We start from the raw sequence: 20,148 nt of genomic DNA on the forward strand, positions 1-20,148 counted from the left end.
AAGCTTCTGCTTACTCACTCAGTTGCTCAGTCGTGTCTGACTTTTTGCAACTCTGTGGACTGGATTCTTCAGGAAAGAATACTGGAATGGGTTGCCATTCTCTTCTCCAGAGGATCTTTCTGACCCAGGGGTTGAACCCCAGTCTCCTGCATTGCAGGCAGATTCTCTACCATCTGAGCCACCAGAGAAGCCCCTTTAAAGGCTTGTCTCATCTCAACTCCTATTTTTTCTATGTAGCCTCTAGTTCCCTCATCGGAGGATTCTTCTCGGATGTGTTGTGTTTTTTTTTTAATATTTTCTTTTTTAGCCACTGGTGCCTTGCGTTTTAATAGCAGGGCTGTTTTTGCAACAACTGTGTATGTAGAATAACTGATGCCAGGCAAGGTTATGCTATGCTGAATACTTTTATTTGTATTTTTTAATGTAAACATGATTTGCTTTGTAGGCACAATATAACGAAAGCTCTAAAGCCACAAATACATTAGACAATGCTTCAGTTCCCTCGTATCAAGCTGACATTACGGTGAAGCCTGCACAGTTCCTTTAAGGCAACCTGAGACATTCTGTACACTTCCTTCAGGAAAACAACCACGTGGCGGCAAAGATGCTTCAAACAAGAGTGTTAAACGGTTCATTTTGATACTTTAATTTTTCCCCCCGGTCTTCATGGCATTAGTTGATCTTATTGGTCAAACACTAGTTTTCTCTTCTCCTTCTGTATTTCACGGAGACAAAAGGGTTTTCTTTAACTCACCAGCACAATTTGTGATTAAAGTTGAAAAAACAGACTTGGGAAAGAAGGTCTTTTCATGCTAACCTACTGGACATAACAAAGGGCATTTGGCTTCTGAATGGACAGTTCTGTCTCCCCAGCCAGAGAAGAGACTTGGGATGCTCACAGGTGTCTGTTCCCCCAGCCCAAGAAAACGCCATTTCTGTCTAGCTCACCAGGAATGCCACTTGGGTAGCGGCTCTTCTTAAGACCTCATGGAACACTTGGCTGTGGGAGAAACAGGACCAGTAGCACAGCATTTAGCAAAAGTGTTGGGAGAAGGGGCAATACAACCTCTATGTGATCTTTCTAAAGTGGCCAAGACCTGGAATACTGGCGTGTCCTGGGGTAGGAAGAGACGCTGATGTTGGCGTCTCCTTTTGAGATACACATGTCCCTTTGCTCATCAGATGGCACCACCCTTTCTCATCTTCATAGCTTATGTGTACGTACAGTGAGGAGACACTTCTTTCAGATAAATATTTGGCATAAATAAGTCATCATCACAAGCTTAAGATAGGGGGAAAAAAAGCACATGTTCAGGGAGGTGACATTTGTTACAAAGGGACTTAGGGAATAAAACAGGTAATTGCTGAGATGCATTCATTGCCATCACTTGGGGAAAGAGTGGGTTCTACCCTAAGGCTCAGTGGTGGAGAGATCGGGCAATGTGGGAGCCCTTTGGTAACCGTGTGGGCTCCTGTGTCTGCAGCTTGGTCTGCTAGTGATGGAATCAACCCCTTGGGACAGCAGGACTGGGAGAAGGTGATGAGGACCCCCCCGGCATCTGACTCTCTTTCTCTTCCTCCAGGGGAACTGTTCGCCTCAAGCCATGTCAAGTGGGGTGGGGCTAGGGGTGGGCTCCTTAGGAATTTGGGAGCTGGAAAGTTCATCAAGGGTGTGTGATCAAGTAGTTTGGTCCCTGATTTCTGAAAAGCAGGGTCTTGCAAAGAGTCTGCACCATGATTTTTTATTTCAGAGGAGAGGAACGCACATTTGGCATCAGATAATAAACATCAACCTTTTGTATCACTAGAGTTTGTTACATGTAGGAACATGCTTTGGCAAGAAAAAAGATACTCATTGATTTTTCCCCCCAAATAGGGCTCAAAAAGGGGGTCTTCCCTGGGGGAGGAGGGGAATCTACGGTAGAGGTGGTTATCCAGTACCTGGAAATGAAAAGAGGAAGAAGGGTAATGCCATGGCAAGTGTGCAAACAGAGGCAGGTCTCAGGAGTGACTCGGAAATAGTCCTGCACCTGGCACATTTTCTTAAAATGAAATCTATACGCAGCCAGAGGATTTTGCTCTCATGATGGGGTTTCAGAGGAGGAATCCCCGTGGCTGGTCCTCACACTTTGCTGTTGACCCATCTTCTGTCCTGAAAAATGCACATCTCTTCCCCTATGTTTGTGGTTAAGAACCAGTGAAGGGATCAAGCATCAGAGGGTGGGAGGAGGGTCTTCCAACCTTTTGACCATGAAACACCTGAATGAAGGTGAAGAGGTTGCCTCTTCAGTGGGAGGAAGTAGAGTATGACTTGGGGAGATCCTACAGTTAATGGGCTCGTGAAAACATCTCCCGGCCTACCCTCTTTCTGCCGGCCAAACCGACAAGTGCTCCTGTCGGAAGCATGGGCGGCTGGCAGCAAAAAGGATCACTGGCCCGAAGATTTCTCGGATCTGGACCTTTCAACCCAAACTCGTCTTTGCCCACGTCTGGCCTCCTAAGCGATGGACCTGTGGGCTCGTATCGATTTTCAAGGCTGTTCTAGAACTGTCGAGAAGGACCCAAAGATGGATGGTTTTGAAACAGAGAAGAGGGCAGAGTGTAAAATACACAGATGGGGAAGGGATGTAATACCGCGTGATATGGGCTTGGCACTTAATTTCAAAAACAACAGTGATCAACAGCTTTTTTTTTAGCTCGGCTGACAGCAGACAAACACAACACGCACTGGACTACAGCGTTTGTTCACTGGGGCACAGGAGGGTTTTCTCAGCTGGGTCCTCTTCTCCCAGAGCATCCCTCTGTCCTCCTGCCCGGGCCGCGGGCTACTGGATGAAGGGCATCCTCTCCTTGTTCTCGCTGTCTCCCTCGTGGTCCTCCTCCTCTTCGCCCGCCTCGCTGGTCTCTGTGCTGTCGTTGGCCATCTGTAATCCAACAGAAACAGGGATAGGCCCCTGACTCTCGGCACCACCCCCTCCTTCGTGGTCTAACCTGGAGCTGGACTTTCTCTCTCGGCTACTGATGAATGCGGGGCCTTCTCCCTGGAGCTCCACCCCTCCACCCTCCTGCCTGCGCAGGCCTGCTTCTCCTTTAGCACGCAGCCCGCCTCCTCAAGGAAGCCTTCCTAGACTTCTCTAATGGGAACAGTCCCCCTGTTGTGAGCGCTTCTGTGGCCCGGATCCATGACTACCGTGTCCCATCTATACACACGGCTTGTGAACAGATGACACCCTGCCCCGCTGTGGGAACTGCAAGCGACCGGGCAGATGACCCAGGCTCCTGCTTTCTTCCATTTTATCTCCTGCAGCTAGCAAAGTGCCGGACACACACAGGAAGGCAATGTGCGTTTTAGAACAATGAACACATAGTGGTGAGGGTTCTTCCTTATTAGTATACACGCCATATTCAGCACCATGCAGGTACCTCGTGTCCATCACCCCACTTTTTCTCTTCCCAACAGCCATGATGTAGTAGCCATAGCAATAACTATTGCTGGCACTTGTTTTGCAGCGGTGCAAAGGGAGACTCAGAGGTGACATGTAAGCGGAAGTCGTGAGGCAGCGGAGGTCAGCAGGCTGCAGAGAAGGTCGCTAGCCCTCTCTGGGGCCCGGGGCAGACGCCAGGCCTGGGGCGGGGGCGCCGTCTGACGCCGCGGGGTGTGCAGGCAGCAGCTCCGTCTCGGCTCTGACCCTACGCACGGTGTCAGATGAGCCCTGCTGTGCTCGCCCGTCCCCATCAGGAGAAGGCCCCAGCAGAACAGATGTTCCCGCTGCTTGTAGGCACGTCCGCTTCCGGACCTTCGGGCAGCCTGCTGCCCCCACGCCTTGTAGCCCAGACGGTTTCGAGTGGCGGGTGTGCTCCCTGCAGTGGGTTCAGTGGGGCAGACTCGGGGCCTTTGATGCCCCCTGAGCTCTGACAGTGGCCGTTCTGCCAGGAGAGTGTGCCCCAGGAGCCCCTAGCTGCACCCATCCCCCCCACACATGCTGCAGGGCGGTGACGCGGCCCACACAGAGCCCGGACCCTGTGCTGTTTGCTCTCCCTAGAAATACCCTCACCGCTGGCTGCCTCTCCTTCAAGCCTCGTCTCCATCCAGGAGGGACGGGCCCCTCCCGCCAAGAGATGCTCCCCGGACCGCAGGCCCATATGCTGTCAGCTCAGGTCCCAGGGGTGAAAGCCCCCCTGAGCTCCAGCAACGAGGACAGCGACACCTGCCACGGTACGGCCTGGGCTTTCACTCAGAAAGGTGGCTTTGCAGCTCCTGTCCTGTTGAGAATCCTCCTGTGGTCAAGCAGGCCTTCCTACCAGCCCCACCACCCAACAGGACCTCAGGTGTAATGGAGGGCAGGAAGCCAGGAACAACTCCGGTGCTTGAGAGCAATAAGCGGTCCAGCCGGGCTCTAGACCCCCTCCTCTGATGGGACTGAGATAGACTCGGTCACGGGTTTAAAAAACAGAACACAGGTGCACAGAAGCCCTGCGATTCTAGCCTAACCGTAACCCCTTATCTGCCTCCAAACACTTGCTGGCCCAGTCCTGGGACTTAGAAAGCATTTAGAAAATTATATCCAGATTGTTATCAGTCACTTCCATGTTGTAAAATATCCTCTCACTAAACTGTCCTTCATTGTGTGAAATGGCCATTATACCCAAACCACATTCTGGTTTCAAAAGCAAGGAAACACTTTTTAAAGCATGCACGTTGGACTAAAACGTGCCAGGATTTTAGTTCTTCCTCTTTCATCAACCACTGATGCAGCTCCAAAGCTAAACATGTGAGAAACCAAAAGTCTTCCCGAGTATTTTCTTGGTTAAATCTTTCCTAGAACTTAGTTTGTACGAAACAAAGTTTTATGCACGTCACTGTAACTGACTGATGAGGGCGTATTCAGATCCAGTTTACAGACAGTGGAGCTGAAGCCAGAGTGACGACTGCCCAGGTCATGCAGGGGTTCAGAGCAGGGCTCAGGATCCATGCAGCCTGGGGGCAGTCTGTGTGTTGACCGCCACACTGCAGAGCCCCTCAAGGGACCCTTGCAAGAGGGTCTGGGATGTGTGTGTGACATGCTTCACTCCTGAGGGACAGGGTGTGTATGGGGGGTCCCCACATGTAAGGGTGTGGTCCTGGTAAGAGAAAAGCCCTGGGGCCAGCAGGAGGCAGCTCGGAGGCAGGTGGCATCACTCTGTTGGGGATCTGAATGTGAGTTTATGAACCTTTACCAGGAATTCCTCCCACCTGTAGCCAAGAGTGAGCTCAGGTAACAGGCCCGGGCTGTGGTTTCTGTCCTCTCCCCTCTGCCCTCGGATGGCTCTGGAAATGTTCTTGCCGAAGCCTTTTCCTTTCCTTATTGGCGTTCATCCCATCTGTGACTAATCCCTCACCCACTTACCTGGGGTCTCCCCCACCAGCCCCAGCAGAGAGCTGAGAGCAGAGAGCTCTCCTCCACCGCACGTGTGCCTGCCTCTGAAAACCCTCTCCTGCCGCAGTGAACAGATGCCTCTCCTTTGACTCACCAGTGGCGTCGGGGTCTTCTCTACGTCCAGAATTAACTTGCCGATGTTCCCTCGGTCGTGGATTCGCTGCATGGCCTCCTTCACCTGGGAGACAGGGAGACAAAGGTGAGGTGAGACGTCACCCAGGTGACAGGCTAGTTCAGTCGCTCAGTCGTGTCCGACTCTTTGCGACCCCATGGCCTGCAGCACGCCAGGCCTCCCTGTCCATCACCAGCTCCCGGGGTTTACTCAGACTCGTGCCCATCGAGTTGGTGATGCCATCCAGGTGACGAGAGGACCTGGACAAGCCAAACCACTCGCTGTCCACCAGGGGGCGCTGCAGTCCAGGTTTAGCAGCTCAACCGGCGGTGGTTCCCAACTTAAATTCTGGTTGTCACTCACACTCTGTTGTTATGCAAGCAGTTAGGTTTCCTGGGTCTAAAAAAATGAGCGTGATAGCTCCAGAGATGAAAAGAGGAACGTTTCTTTAAAAAAGGAAAAAGAACTGGGGGAGGAAAGGCCTGTGGGGTTCCAAGAGTTACATGCTGCAGAACGTGTCAGGGCCCATTAACCAGAGCAAATTTTGACCAATAAAATTGTAAAATTATTTTTCTAGGGTCATCTGTGCCCAGCTTACTCCAATGTTACATAATCTGGTTCGCAGTTTGGCTAAAATGGCCCATGACCCAGGAACATTTTTCCCACCCGAGTGGAGGCGTCTCCAGACTAGCATTTTCCCCAGTGAGGGGGCTTCCTGTTTCTCCCCAAGTGACGAGGGCTTGTCAGACAAGCACACAGACGCCTCCTGGGCCCCCTTTGCAAAGGCAGGTGTGGATGGAGCGTGATGGGGGCTTCCAGCATTTCACTGTTGCCGTATGGAAAATGAACACTCGGGGGTGCTGTGGGGATGAAATAAAAGAAGGAAATGGTAACAACGCCAAGCTTGGCGGGGATAAATCCTCCGCATCGCAGTAAAATCTAAATGGGAGTGCAACATCTCTTGATTTTTTTTTTCAAGGAAACAACAGATCTAGTTAAAATATTTTCCCTGAAGTTTCAGTTTTAAACATCTTTGTTCATGCATTCATTCAATCCACAAATATTCACTAATTGTTGCTTATAGGCTAGGTGCCATATCTTAAAAAAAAATTTTTTTTAAGTAAATTAGGGTGTCTGTCTGCCTTTGAGGAACTCAATCTGGGGTTTATGGAGCAGTGTTTGCTTATAGATAAACCAAAGCCAACTTCCCATTTGAATGAAAACTTGAGAGAGCCATTAAGAGGTGCATATTCTAATTGCTTTTGTAGGACTTTTGTCCTAAAGACACAATTCAAATTATGGGGAAAAAATTACCACAGAAAAGATACTCAACTGCTTTCAATGGCAAAACATTGGAGCAACTTATATGTCACAGAATAAGGGAATGGTCAAGTAAACCGAAGTTCTGACATATATCTACCGATTGGAAATGTTTTGTGGCTGTTAAAGTGCTAATTATAAAGACTGCAGTAGGATTAAATGCCTTTATAATACAGTTATATGAGAAAACCGAGGTGCATATCTTTACATCTCCATAAAAACGTGGGCATCCTACAGTAACTAGAAAGAGATTTAGATATAAAACATGATGTAGGGGAAATAGGCGCCTTTCAATTCTAATGTCCAAACATGTTTATCTGGTAACCTGTTGTCAAACCAGCGGTCATTGTAAATTCAGTGTATCTTTAAACGCGTTCATTGGACAAGGTAGCGTTGGTCGGAATCAGCCTCTTTTGTAGACTGATGGCATCATGTGACTGTTGAGTTCCCTGCCCCTGGTACATAATCCAGGAGGTTTCTCCCATTTCTGTGATGAACATTGCTTTCCAAGTGCTTTCGTATTTCAGTGCTGACAACTACTGTTTACTAAGAATCTTTAAATATTGTGGCAGGCAGCTTCTAAAACTGCTCCCAACCCCTTTTTGGGACTCACCTCCGTGTGTATCCCCACGACCCATCCCCGCCCTCACCATTAAATGTGAGCTGGACCCAGCAACCTGCTTCTAACAAACTGAGTATAGCAAAAGTGATGGGATGTCCCTTCCTGATTAGGTTATGAAAGACTGACTTCTGTCTTGCAGTCTGTCTCTTTCTCTGGCTCTTCTTGCTTTCTTGTTCTGATGACACAAATTGCCATGTTGTGAGCTGCTCTATGGAGAGGTCCCCCCATCACCGTGGCAAGGAATGGAGGGAGAACTCTAGCCAACAGCCAATGAGAAGCTGATCCCCTCCATCCAAAAGCCCCCAGGCTCTGGATCCTGCCGACAGCCAATGAGAGGGCTTGGAAGCAGATCCTCCTTCAGTCCAGCCATGAAATGAGGCCACAGCCTTGGCTGACACCTTGACTGCAGCCAGAGGACCCAGCTAAGCCCTGCCCAGAGTCCTCACCCACAGGAACAGAGATCATGGAGTTATTTTAAGTCAGTAAGTCTTAGGGATAATTTGTCATGCAGCCACAGATAATTAATACATTGTTACCTGGAATGTATAATTCTTCCCTTGCAAGGTACATATTATCCCATTCTACAGATCAGTACCTTGATGCTCAAAGACATGAGCAATTTGTCCAAAGGTTACATGGCTGTGGGCGACAGAATCGTGTTTCTGACTCAGTTTTGTCAGACTTCAAAAACCAATGCTTTTCCCCAGTTCTGCCCAGAACATGCCGCTTCCTTTGATGCTCACATAATGATTTCCCAGAATTCAGTTGTTTATTACCCAGGCAAGTTATTAAACACCTGGAAACTCCTTGGAGATTAGGAACAGTTTTTAAACTGCTTCTCCAATAAGGTAGAGCCCAGGGAGACAGAAAAGCTGATTGTGGTGCTGGGAAAAGAGCTCCCTGCCGGGCTGGCTCTAATCTGCATATTTTTTGTAGATTGCTTTCTGAAATGAACTGACGCCTTGAAGTTCCATACATGGGGGATGGGAAAGGATTAGGAATCTGATCCCCAGTCATGCTGTTTGAGTTTACAGTCCTCCTGGGCTGCTGTTGCGGGTGGGAAGAATCTTTTATGACAGCTCTCAGAGGGAAAGAAACTCAGTACCGTTTTTTGATCAATTCTTTATGAAGCACAGCGTGAAGCATTTTACACATGTTGCTTCATTTTATCTGCACCTCAAGCCTCTTAGGTGACCACAGGCAGGCATCAGAGTTTCAACAGAGGAGAAACCCGAAGATGAAAAATCGAAGGGGTCTGTGGCAAGTCATCATCTGAATGGTGTGGGAACCACATGGGAATTGAGACTGCAGCTTGCCCTTTCTAGGACTCTGGGAAAACCAGAGCAGATGGGTCTCTGCTGTGTGCACCCCAAAGCTTCCCTCCAGCGACATCATCAAAAGATAAAATCTGCAAAGAGAGATGTTGCTCCCAAGTTGCCAGTTTATGTGAAGCACCTGCGTGGGTGACAGTGCCCAGAAGATGGAAGTGACAACGTTCAGAAAGCTGCTGATCTGCCTTGTGGCTGCCAGGGAGTTTTTCTAAAGCACACCTCTGCTTGGAGCCTCTCCCCACTGCATTCAGGAGGAACATCCAGCCAATGTGGCACAGCCTGTCACAGTGACCACTGAGCACGCGACACTGAGCACTTGAACCACGGCCATCCCAGCTGTGATGTGCTGGAGTGTGAAATACACAATGCACTTCAGTGATTTAATCATAATAAAAAGGAGTGCAGACTCTCTGCTTCATGTCAGGAGATGGCTAGTACATGCTCAATGCATGGAGCAGGGCGCCGAAGCCAGTGCTCTGGGGCAGCCCAGAGGGATGGGGTGGGGAGGGCGGTGGGGAGGTTCAGGATGGGGGACACATGTGTGCCCATGGCTGATTCATGTCGATGTATGGCAAAAACCACCACAATATTGTAAAGGAATTATCATCCAATTAAAATCATTAATTTAAAAATTTCAAAACAATAGCATTTTAAGTATCCTGGGTAAAGGAAAACATATGATTAAAATTAATTTCACCTATTTCTACATTTCTGTCTGTGAAAGTGAAAATGTTAGTTGCTCAGTCATGTCTGACTCTTTGTCACCCTATGGACTGCAGCCCGCCAGGCTCCTCTGTCCATGGGATTCTCCAGGTAAGAATCCTGGAGTGGATTGCAGTGCCCCCCAGGGGATCTTCCTGACCCAGGGATCGAGCCCACATCTCTTATGTCTCCTGGTTTTTTTGGCAGGAGGTTTTTTTGGGTTTTGTTGGGTTCTTTACCACTAGTACCACCTAGGAAGCCCCAATTAGACCCAATTAGAAGTGTAAAAAGAAGCTGCTGAGATTCACTTTAATAATATATTTTCTTTAACTAGATTATTATCTATTATCTTATATACCTTATACCTATAATCTTATTATCTTATCTGTTATCTATCTATGGAGAAGGAAATGGCAACCCACTCCAGTGTTCTTGCCTGGAGAATCCCGGGGATGGGGGAGCCTGGTGGGCTGCCGTCTATGGGGTCGCACAGAGTTGGACACGACTGAAGCGACTTAGCAGCAGCAGCAGCATCATTATCTATCTGAAATACTATCATTTCAATGTATGCTCAATATAATAAAAGCTATGGATGAAATATTAAGTGTTTGGAAGCCAGGGTGTACTTTCCTCTTAGCACATGTCTCAGTTCAGACCAGCTGCACTTCAGCTGCTCACATCTGCCGTATTGGAGAGTGCAGCCTGGATGGCATGACAATGACACCAACCTCAGGGATCCCAGTGCAAAGGAGCGTCTGGCATATGACAGCTTGCAGAACGAACGAATGAACGAACAAAGGAGTCGATTTGTGCAGAGAGTAAGACATCACACGGCTGAGCCTGCCCAGAGGTTTTTCTGTCTGATCCATGCCACGTTCCAGAGCCCCTGGCCCAGGCGGCATGCTTGGTGGCTGCCAGGGTGGCCCAGTGCAGTCTGCTCATAATCAGGGCGTGGTCCCCCACCCAGGCTGAGACACCCCTGCCAGCTGCGGGACAGATGGACTGACTGCAGCCAGGATCCCAGCTGTGGGGCTGGCCAGAGCTGGTCTCAGCAGCTGGATTCTGCAGCCCGAGAGGATGGTGGCAGGAGGCAGGCGTGATATCCCCACTTCCCAGGCTCTGCTTTGACTCAGCAACATCATTCCAGCAAGCTGCTTCACCTCTTTGCTCCCCATCTTCTTGATATGTTATTCTGTCCACCTGTTCATTCGGTTGGTCACTCAGCCAACAGTGCCAAAGCCCTTTTCCAGGAGCTGTGTGCGGAGTGGTGGTCGAAACAGACACTCTCTCTGTCCAGAAGGAATCACAGTTTCACTTACTAAACAGGCTAGTCGTCATAAGAAGAGTTTCACGATCTAAAAACTGTTTATTTCACCCCACTGGGTGACAGTCCGTCAGAGCTGGTCGTGTACCCCTAGTTTGCGTTCCAACCAAGTCCCGTAGCATTCAAGTTGGTGTTCACGCATGACCCCTGGGGAAACGTGATTGGCTCAGACTGTGTTCATAGAGGAATACTAGCTGTGGTCGTTCTTCTTTCCTCCTGCGACGGATCTAGGAGAAGTGGTTTTCTGGAAGTTGCGGAAAATGACGATGAGCAAACCCACAAGATCCCAGCCATCATGAAGCTCATGGTCTTAATCAAAATGACTCAAATAAATGTAGGCTTGCCACTGGGTAATTCTGAGATGGTGTTAAGAGAACGTGGATAGGGGAACTGACCTGGTTGGGAAGATCATGGAAAATTCTGAAGAAGCGACAGTTGAGCTGGGTTTTAAAGGATGAGTAGAAACATGACTAGGAAAAGAAGGGAGAGAGGACCATCGCAAGAAGAGGGGGCTGAGTATGAAAGGAGAGACTGCAAAGCGGCTAGGGACATGGGGACAGAGAACAAAAGTGAGCATCGGGCAAGATGCTGGGGAAGTTGGCTGGGGATGTTGGCAGTACGTTCCAGAGCCTGCCAGGGTGCAGTTGTCCAGGGCCACTCACACAGATCTACACCCTCCAGTCATCTTCAGACTGGTCAGTTCCTTCATGCTTGAGCAATGAGGGTTAATGATGCTCCATCTTTGTTTGGGGTCTCATTTAATGTTTCCCAATATTTCATTTCCTTTTCCATGTTGTGAAAGGCACAAATTCATTAGAGTACAAATGATACCACTTAATAACCAAAGCATTTGGCTTGTGCTATGAATAGTAATAAGCCTAGCCATCTAAAAGAGGAAAAAAAATTAAGATGGATTATTCCATGGATCACTGTGTCTATTAGATGATAAATTAAAAGCTTTGAAAAGGAAGAAATGAGTAATACTCTAATTAAGAAGCACATCTACCCAATTCATATTTGGAAGATGACTCATATTAACGGCATTCATCTTTGGGGGGAATGGATGATTGCTTAAAATCCAAAGTGGGTGTGGAAAAGTAACACATTCAGTGCAGGTAGACTTGAAATCTGGGGTTTATGTTCTGTCGAGAAGCTGTGAGAATCTAAAGTGAGTGAGCCCTGAGATTTTGACCTATATGGAAGAGTGACTGAAAAAGTAAAATGTCCAGAATCATGGATTGACCCACTGGGAAGGTGGAGAAAAAAATCAAACACAGTTCATGTTTGGATTAGATGCAAATGGATCTGTGCAGTGATGCAAGGCATGGGTTAAGGTGGGGCATTTAAGGGGGTGCTCACTCCCAAGGTCATTTGAGTGGTGGTTTAGCACCCAAGAGTGAGTGCTTCCTTAAATTTTGCACCCTAGTCACGTGCCTTGCCCCATTCTAGTTCTGGCACTGCGTGGAAGCCAAATATTGTCAATAGAAGGAGGCAGTAAGTCGTCATTTTAAAAGAAGTGTCTGCTTGGCCACAAAATAGTGTGGATGGTCCAAGAAGATTTTTAAAGGGCCATTGGTAGGAACACGGGTTTAGAAGAGGGACAGGATATTTGGAGAGTGAGGGAAAGGGAAGACAAAACAGCAAGACAGTAGAATCAGATGAAGCAACTGGTCCTTTTTTCCCTGGGAACCTAGATGACGTTGACACTGATGATCAAGTATGCACTGCGGTCATGAGGAGTTCAAATGAAGTAAACATTGAGTTAAAAGCCAGAATTGTTCTGCAGAAACCTACAACCCATAATCAAGCTGCACTGTATATTCTAGTCGAATTGTATTTTGAACTGAAGCAAAAGATGAAAAAAAAAACCTAGTGAAATGCCTCCAACATTTCTTTGATTTTCTTTAACAGTGCTCCCCAGTGTCAAATTTGGATGGTGGAATAGAATTAAGCTGGACACTTCGAGGACGCTTATTCCAACATATAAGTGAGGTCTGGGGGGAAGATTAAAAAAAAAAACGCGTGAAATGATTCTTGTTCCCTGCAGAAAAAAATATCTGCTGTACAATCTGTAAGAGAGATGTTTGAAGTGTGACGGGCACAGAAGAGGAAGCAATTGGGGTTAGGAGAAGGATGAAAATCAGGGGAAAACTCTTGGCAGGAATGAACTTACGGACTGAGACTTGAAGGTCAAGAAGTTTGTCACTCAGCCAAGGAGAAGGACATAGAAATATTAAGAGTTTAAGGAAATATTGCTCCGCTCCAAGAATGAGTCATTGACAGCCACCAGAACTCTGAGGGCGATGCTGGTGACGATGCTTTCAAAATCCTCTTGAATTAAGATTCTCAAGTCTGCTGCAGATGGGTTACATCATCGCTTGAGCTCCTGCCACTCCTGAAATCCCACACAGCAGTGGTAGAACTTACAGAATATTGTGTCAACTGATTCTTGCTTCCAATCCTTTAGCAAAATCCTCCAGCCAGGGAGAGAAACTCTTATTCCTGCTTGGAGGACTCTAGTTCCTCACTAATAAGGTCATCCCCTTGCCTCCAGATAATACTAGTTTTATTCATTCCCTGATGGATAATGACACCTGAAGGTTTTGCGTTCCATGACACTTGAAGGATTTCCCCTGAAACGGTGAAATGTGGAAGTTATGGAAAAGGGTTAGAACTACAAGGAGGCCAAAGACCCTTCAAAATCTTGAAAGTTCTCATCTTTCCAAAGGGATGATGGCCAGAGCTGCTGGCATTTAGGAAACTACAGTTTAGAAGGCAGAGGTGACCTTTCCTTAGACTTCCATAGAAAGGGCTTGTTTGCAGACTTCACTTTCACTTTTCACTTTCGTGCATTGGAGAAGGAAATGGCAACCCACTCCAGTGTTCTTGCCTGGAGAATCCCAGGGACGGGGGAGCCTGGTGGGCTGCCGTCTATGGGGTCACAGAGAGTCAGACACGACTGAAGCGACTTAGCAGCAGCAGGCTGTTTGGGGAGCATTTTTGTACCTAAGGGAACTGAGATGACATTGTCTCATCTAGACATGGCTGTCATTTAGATAAGGGTTAGGATGTCCAGGGTGCAAAATGAGCGGTGGCCAACAGAGGCAGATACGCCTGGGACAGCTTGTCTGGGGACTGCAGGATTCAAGGAGTAGAAATAGAAGAGTAACTGTGTTTGTATAAGAGGCATTTGCAAGCAAAGCACTCCAGCAGAAAGTTGGTCCTCCACTACTTTGAAGGGGATCTTGTGGGTCCTCCACTAAGACAGGAAGGAAAGGAAGGTTTTAGGCTCTGGACGGCAGTGATATAACCTGCCCTCAGGTTACATTAGAAGAAGGTGAGAGTCTCAGGGAAAGGGCCAAAGCTGAAACTCAGGTAACTGTAAACGGCAAGGCAGTGGCGGTGCATCCCCCTGGGGCTGTGGGGGTCAATGCTGGCTCTCATCACAGCAGCCAGCACGTGACAGATGCTCAGCAGGCGCTTCACCAAGCAGAGCACTTTCCTCGCCCGATCTCTGTGAGGGGAGAGGTAGCTTGTCAGACTGTCAATCAAGGGTACGGACAAATAGCCTCTCTTTTCTCTTGGAGCCCCTGTTGCTTGCAGAGGAGAGCTGAGATCACACTGAGGTCTGGCAAGGTGACGTGGCTTGTGCCAAGTCAAGCTGTGGGATGTGATGATGTCAGCTTCAAACCGAGCCCTGTGAAGCCCCAGGGCGTGGTGTGTGGAGCCCGGAGGAGGCAGGAGCTGGAGAGGAGGGGCCAAGGGGCGCCCTGTAGGGTGTGGTATTTCCTCCGCACTTCCACACGCACCCTGTTGCTCCTGGGTTGTAACACTTAATTCCACTCTCTCTTGAAGAGTTTCTCAACCTAGGAAGCACCGACTTTTGGAGTCAGAGAATTGGTTGCGGGGGCTGTCCTGTGCATCACAGAACATGTAGCAGCGTCTCTGAGCTCTACTCACTAGATGCCGGTAGCACCCCCTTGTGACAAAGGAAAATGTCCCCAGGCATTTGCCAGATGCCCCCTGGAGGGAAAGAATCGGCTCTAGCTGGGACGGTGTGAGGTCTCAGTCCGCTCTCCACACCTCCCATGCAAGGGCAGACGCCTGCCCCTGCACGGTGCGCACAGGACACCTTGGCCAGGGACTCGCCCCCAGAGCCTGGTTTCTGCTCCATCCTCAGGACTCGGAAGAGAATGTGGCACACGGTGGGTGCTGCATGGTCTCTGACCTCAAAACACTCATTGGTTAGGTCAGGTTTTCGTAAAATGTGGACGGAAGACAACCTGTATCCAGGGGGTCACCACGGATGAACCTATTTGCAGGGCAGCAAAGGAGAGGCAGACATAGAGAACAGGCTTGTGGACACGGTGGGGGCAGGAAGGGGGCGCAAACTGACAGAGTAGCACGGAAACATACACTTTACCATGTGTAGAAAAGACAGCCAGCGGGAATTTGCTGTGACGACACAGGGAGCTCAAACCCTGTGCTCTGTGACAACCTAGAGGGGTGGGATGGGTGGGAGGTGAGGGAGGTTCCAGAGGGAGGAGGGGACGTGTGTATACCTGTGGCTGACTCATGTTGATGTATGGCAGAAACCAACATGATATTGTAAAGCAATTATCCTCCAGTTAAATACATTTTTAGAAAAGTGTGTTGGCTTCAGCTTAGACCTGTTTGTTGAGAATGCAGAGGCATGCCACTTCAGGCGATCCTGGGGGTCTGATGTTTTAGACTCTTGACCTAAATGGTGCTTCATGTAACAAATATCCACTGCCCACCACAACTGAGGCTCTGGGCTTGACTGACTCACAGCGAGAAATAAGAAAGACCAGTCCCTCCCCAGGAGGGCTAAGATCTCTGCGAGGGGTGGGGTCTGGTGTACCATGTTTTAATACCAGGGTAGGACCTGTTTGGCACTTGGCTTAAATATCACTGCATGTAGGAAAGTAGCAGAGAGTCACATTTACAGCCCTTCTCATTCTAGGGCAACTGAGAATGAATTATCTCAGCTTTGATTCTGCACACCTGTGTGGACATCAGACAACTTGCTTTCTGCTCAGTGCATGAAGAAAGCTTCAGGAAAGCTAAAGGCCTGAAATCAAGGTGTCAGGAGGATGGCTTCCTAGCAAAGGCTCCAAGGAAGAATCTTTTTCCAGCCTCTCTTCTAGCTTCTGGGGGTTGCTGACAATGCTTGCTGTCCTTGGCTTGCAGCCACAGCATTCCGATCTCTGCCTCCATCATCACGTGTCCTTCCTTTCTGTGTTTCTGTGTCTCCCCTCTTCTTATAAGGACAGCTCATATCAGATTAAGGGCTTATCCTATTCCAGGATGACCTCATCTGAACTCAGCCCTCTGCAGCTCAGCTGTGTTGAAATACATCTGCAGCGAGCCTAGCTCCACACTCGTGTTCTAAGGTTCAGGGAAGGACATGAATTGAAGGACACACCTATCCAAGCTGAGACAGGTAGTAACACCTTTAAGTTTTTCTTTTTAAACTTTTTTAAAATTATAAAATAAAACACATACACAGACAGCCACACATGTATAGTTTGTAAGCACGCAGGTAAAGAAACAGAACTTTGCTGGACGTCCCCAAAGCCTCCCTGTGTGTTCTGTCACAGCCCCAACTCCCTCCCCTTCCCCAGATGTTACCACTGCATCCTGACTTTTAGAGCGACCACTTCCTCGTATTTCTTTCGTTTTTCACCTAACTGTACATCCCTAGGAGAAGGCAATGGCACTCCACTCCAGTACTCTTGCCTGGAAAATCCCATGGACGAAGGAGCCTGGTAGGCGGCAGTCCATGGGGTCGCTAAGAGTCGGACAGGACTAAATGACTTCCCTTTCCCTTTTCACTTTCATGCAGTGGAGAAGGAAATGGCAACCCGCTCCAGTGTTCTTGCCTGGAGAATCCCAGGGATGGGGGAGCCTGGTGGACTGCCGCTATGGGGTCGCACAGAGTCGGACACGACTGAAGCGACTTAGCAACAGCAGCAGCCGCAGTACATCCCTAGGCATCAGCGATTTGTCTTGTGCCATTTGAAAAAACATACACCTTCAGGTCTTTTTAAATCTACAGGCTGTCCTATTTCATTATTGCTGCTGTTCCTTTCAGGTCGAAAAGTCTGGGTTGCTTGGCGGTGGTTTCCTTCCCACGGTCTGGATTCTGTGAACTGCAGGCAACCAGTACTGTCCAGCAGGGCCCCCTGTGCTCTGCATTTCCTTCAGGTTGGCGGGAGGTCTGATCAGACTGAGACTGTGGGTGCTGTTGTGTCCTCTGGGAGACACACGTGGCTGGTTGGCCCTCTTTTCCTGATGTTCAGTGCCCAGACCCGTTAATTTAGTGGGGGTTGTGAAATTCCGATTCCAAGACTCTGTGTTCATTTATTACCTGCCTTCATTTTATAAGGAGCCACGCCCCTTCATCTGTTTAGTTGATTATGACTGGTGAACAGCTCCTATAGGAATGGGAGGATAAATACGTGATTCTTTCCTTGGGTTTACTGGGAGCAGCAGCCTTTTCAAAGAAGCAAAATTAAGGAACTTGAGTAAAGCTTTATGCGTAAAACATTCGCTAACTGAATATTACTAAATTCTTATTTAATATTTAAAAGGAAAAAGTGGGAAGCAAAACATGTCTATCAATGTCTATCAGGATGGTTAAGGGAATTATAGGATAACCCTGAAAGGTCACCTCATCCCATTTCTTATTGACATGCTAAGGAGAAAGAGTAATTATATACTCAATGTGGTCATACCTTCATAGAATACATATTAATATAAAGAATAAAAGAGAGCTTATATCAACCCAACTACCTTGGATATATCTGTAGCAGGATTATGGCTAGTTTTTATTTTCTCCAATATACTTTTCCTGTTTTTTATCTTTTTTTTTTTTTCAATTACAATGGAGTTTATGCTGAAATAGTAAGAACACAGATACAGTGTAAAAGCTACAGATCAAGCTGAAGGTAGGTTAGAGATCTGCTCTAACCTCCAGAGATGTGCCAAGAGAGAGGCCACAGTGAGTGGGGGCGGTGGTGAGGAGAAGGGGTCAGAGTAGCTGGGGAAGGCTTCGCGGCGGGAGGAAGACCCCGGAAGACACGTACTACTTGGATGGGGGAAGAAAGAACCCCTGAGGCAGCAGCGTGAACACGGGCGGGGAAGCAGGAATGAAGACGGTGCGAGGCGCGGCCCCGCCCCGCCGGAGCAGCGCCCGGGCCTAGAGACCCCGCGAGCGGCGGATGCAGGGGCCCCGGGGCCGCGGCAGGGCCGGCCCAGAGCCTGCTGCGTTTCTCCTCCACAGGCTGCACGTACTGACGCCGGACGGGCAGCCGTGGCACTTGCAGGCTTTCCCATGCACCGTAGTCCATGCAGCAGGCAGCAGAGGAGCAAGCCTCTGAGGGCACAGAGGCCGCGGCAGGTCTGCGGCGGGCGTCTCTCAGATCTGCCTCAGCACTCGGGCTTTGAAAGTAAGGCCCTGTGTCAGGCTTCCAGTCTGAATCCCCATCTGCTATTTCGAGGCGGCATGAAGTTCTACAAATGGAAAGAATGTGGGAAGATCCTCCGATGTAACTCAAAGCTCCTTCGGCACCAGAGGAACCACACTGGGGAGAAGCCCTTCAAGTCTAAGGACCGCGGCAAAGCGTTCGAGTCCAGCTACGCCTTATCGGCCTTCCCTGGTGGCTCAGACGGTAAAGAACCTGGCTTCAATGCAGGAGACCCGGGTTCAGTCCCCAGGTTGGGAAGATCCCCTGGAGGAGGAAATGGCACCCCACTCCAGTATTCTTGCCTGGAGAATCCCCATGGACAGAGGAGTCTGGTGGGCTACAGTCCATGGGGTCGGAAAGAGTCGGACACGACTGAGCGACTTCACTTTCACTTTTACGACTGTATCATACACGAGAAAATTCCCAGGGTTTCTCCTGGGCGTGGATGCGCCGCTGGACAATACAAAAGTGACCTACACCCAAAACCTTTCCAGCACTCCTCCCATTTAGCTTCTCCCCCGTGCGTAGCCTCGGTGCTGCAGGTAGGTGGCGCTCCGACAGAAAGCCTGCCACACTCCTTACACGCACAGGGCTTCCCCGTGCAGATCCTCTGATGCTGGGTCAGGGTGGTGTTGGAACGCAGGCCTTCCCCAGGCTCCTTACATTCGTAGGGTCCTACCGTCAGCTCCCCTGTCTTGATGGGGGACTTGCCATCTCAAAACCTCTGCTTCCCAGGGATTGGGGTCCCCTGGAGCTTACCCTCTGTCCAGCTGGCAGACCAGATCGAATGTGGGGGATGGAGACACCAGGGAAGCCACATTTGTATAATTCTCCAGCGTCACCTCCCTGCACAGGGCCCTCTGTGCAGAATCCAGACTGGCCTACTGGTTCTGAGTGAAACACACAGCCACGTTCTCAGAGGTCACTGGCTCCTGAGGCCAAGTGGTTTGGAGCATGGCTGTTGTCCATGGCTCTGTGCACTCTTCCTGGTTTGCAAAAGCAGGAACCTTAAATGCCTCTTCCCATTTGAACCCCAGGAAGCGGGTCTCTCAAAGATCAGGCAGATCCGAGTGCTGGGGCCCAGAGCACATCTCGGTCTTTCTATCTTTATTTTTTAAGCCACGCTATTAAAGTATAATTGCCATATAAAAAGCTGTACATAGTTAATGGTTACAACTCAATGAACTTGAGGATAAGTGTACACCTGTGAAACCATCACCACCGTCATGGCCATAAACATATCCATCACCCCTCACCATTCTCTCTCACTCTTTTTATCACAGTTATTATTTGGGGGTAAGAACAATTAGGAGATGCTGAGGATGCGGGTTCAATCCCTGAGTTGCGACGATCCCTTAATTCTTGCCTGGGAGATCCCATGGACAGAGGAGCCCGGGGGACTGCAGTCCATGGGATCGCAAGGAGTCAGACACGACTGGGCAACTGAGCACACATACACAAGAACAATTAATATAAGCTCTACCCTTGTAGCAGACGTTAAGTACATTATATAGTATTGTTAGCTATGGGCACTACGCCACATTAGCAGATCTCTAAAACTTACATATCCTGCATAAAACTTTGTTCCCTTTGACCACCACCTCTCCTTCTGTCACCGACCCAAACCCCTGGTACATACCCTCTGCTCTCTGCTTCTGTGATTTTGCCAGTTTAGACTCCACATACAAGCGAGATCATGTTTGTGTGTGTGTCTTTTTTAAAAAGTCCACGGTGAGCATGTATTCATGGAGAATACGTTTTAAAAGTGGTGGTGGGTAAAGCACCACCTCCACTTTGATTACCAGGACAGTGAAGGGAGGTTGCAGAACA

General features: G+C 48.9%; 1 protein-coding gene across 1 annotated transcript in view; it reads right to left on the minus strand.

Annotated features, from left to right (window-relative positions):
• Positions 1 to 385: 385 nt before the first annotated feature.
• Positions 386 to 20,148, minus strand: part of VAT1L (vesicle amine transport 1 like) — a 166,227-nt gene continuing 146,464 nt past the window's right edge. Inside the window, exons 8-9 of the mRNA XM_027513966.1 lie at positions 5,512 to 5,595; positions 386 to 2,924 (exon numbers count right to left, since the gene is read on the minus strand). Of these exons, the coding sequence (XP_027369767.1) occupies positions 2,826 to 2,924; positions 5,512 to 5,595 (183 nt within the window). The 3' untranslated portion in view covers positions 386 to 2,825. The remainder of the gene's footprint in view (positions 2,925 to 5,511; positions 5,596 to 20,148) is intronic.

The sequence above is a fragment of the Bos indicus x Bos taurus genome, chromosome 18 (genome assembly GCF_003369695.1).
Source record: "Bos indicus x Bos taurus breed Angus x Brahman F1 hybrid chromosome 18, Bos_hybrid_MaternalHap_v2.0, whole genome shotgun sequence".
Classification (NCBI taxonomy): domain Eukaryota; kingdom Metazoa; phylum Chordata; class Mammalia; order Artiodactyla; family Bovidae; genus Bos; species Bos indicus x Bos taurus.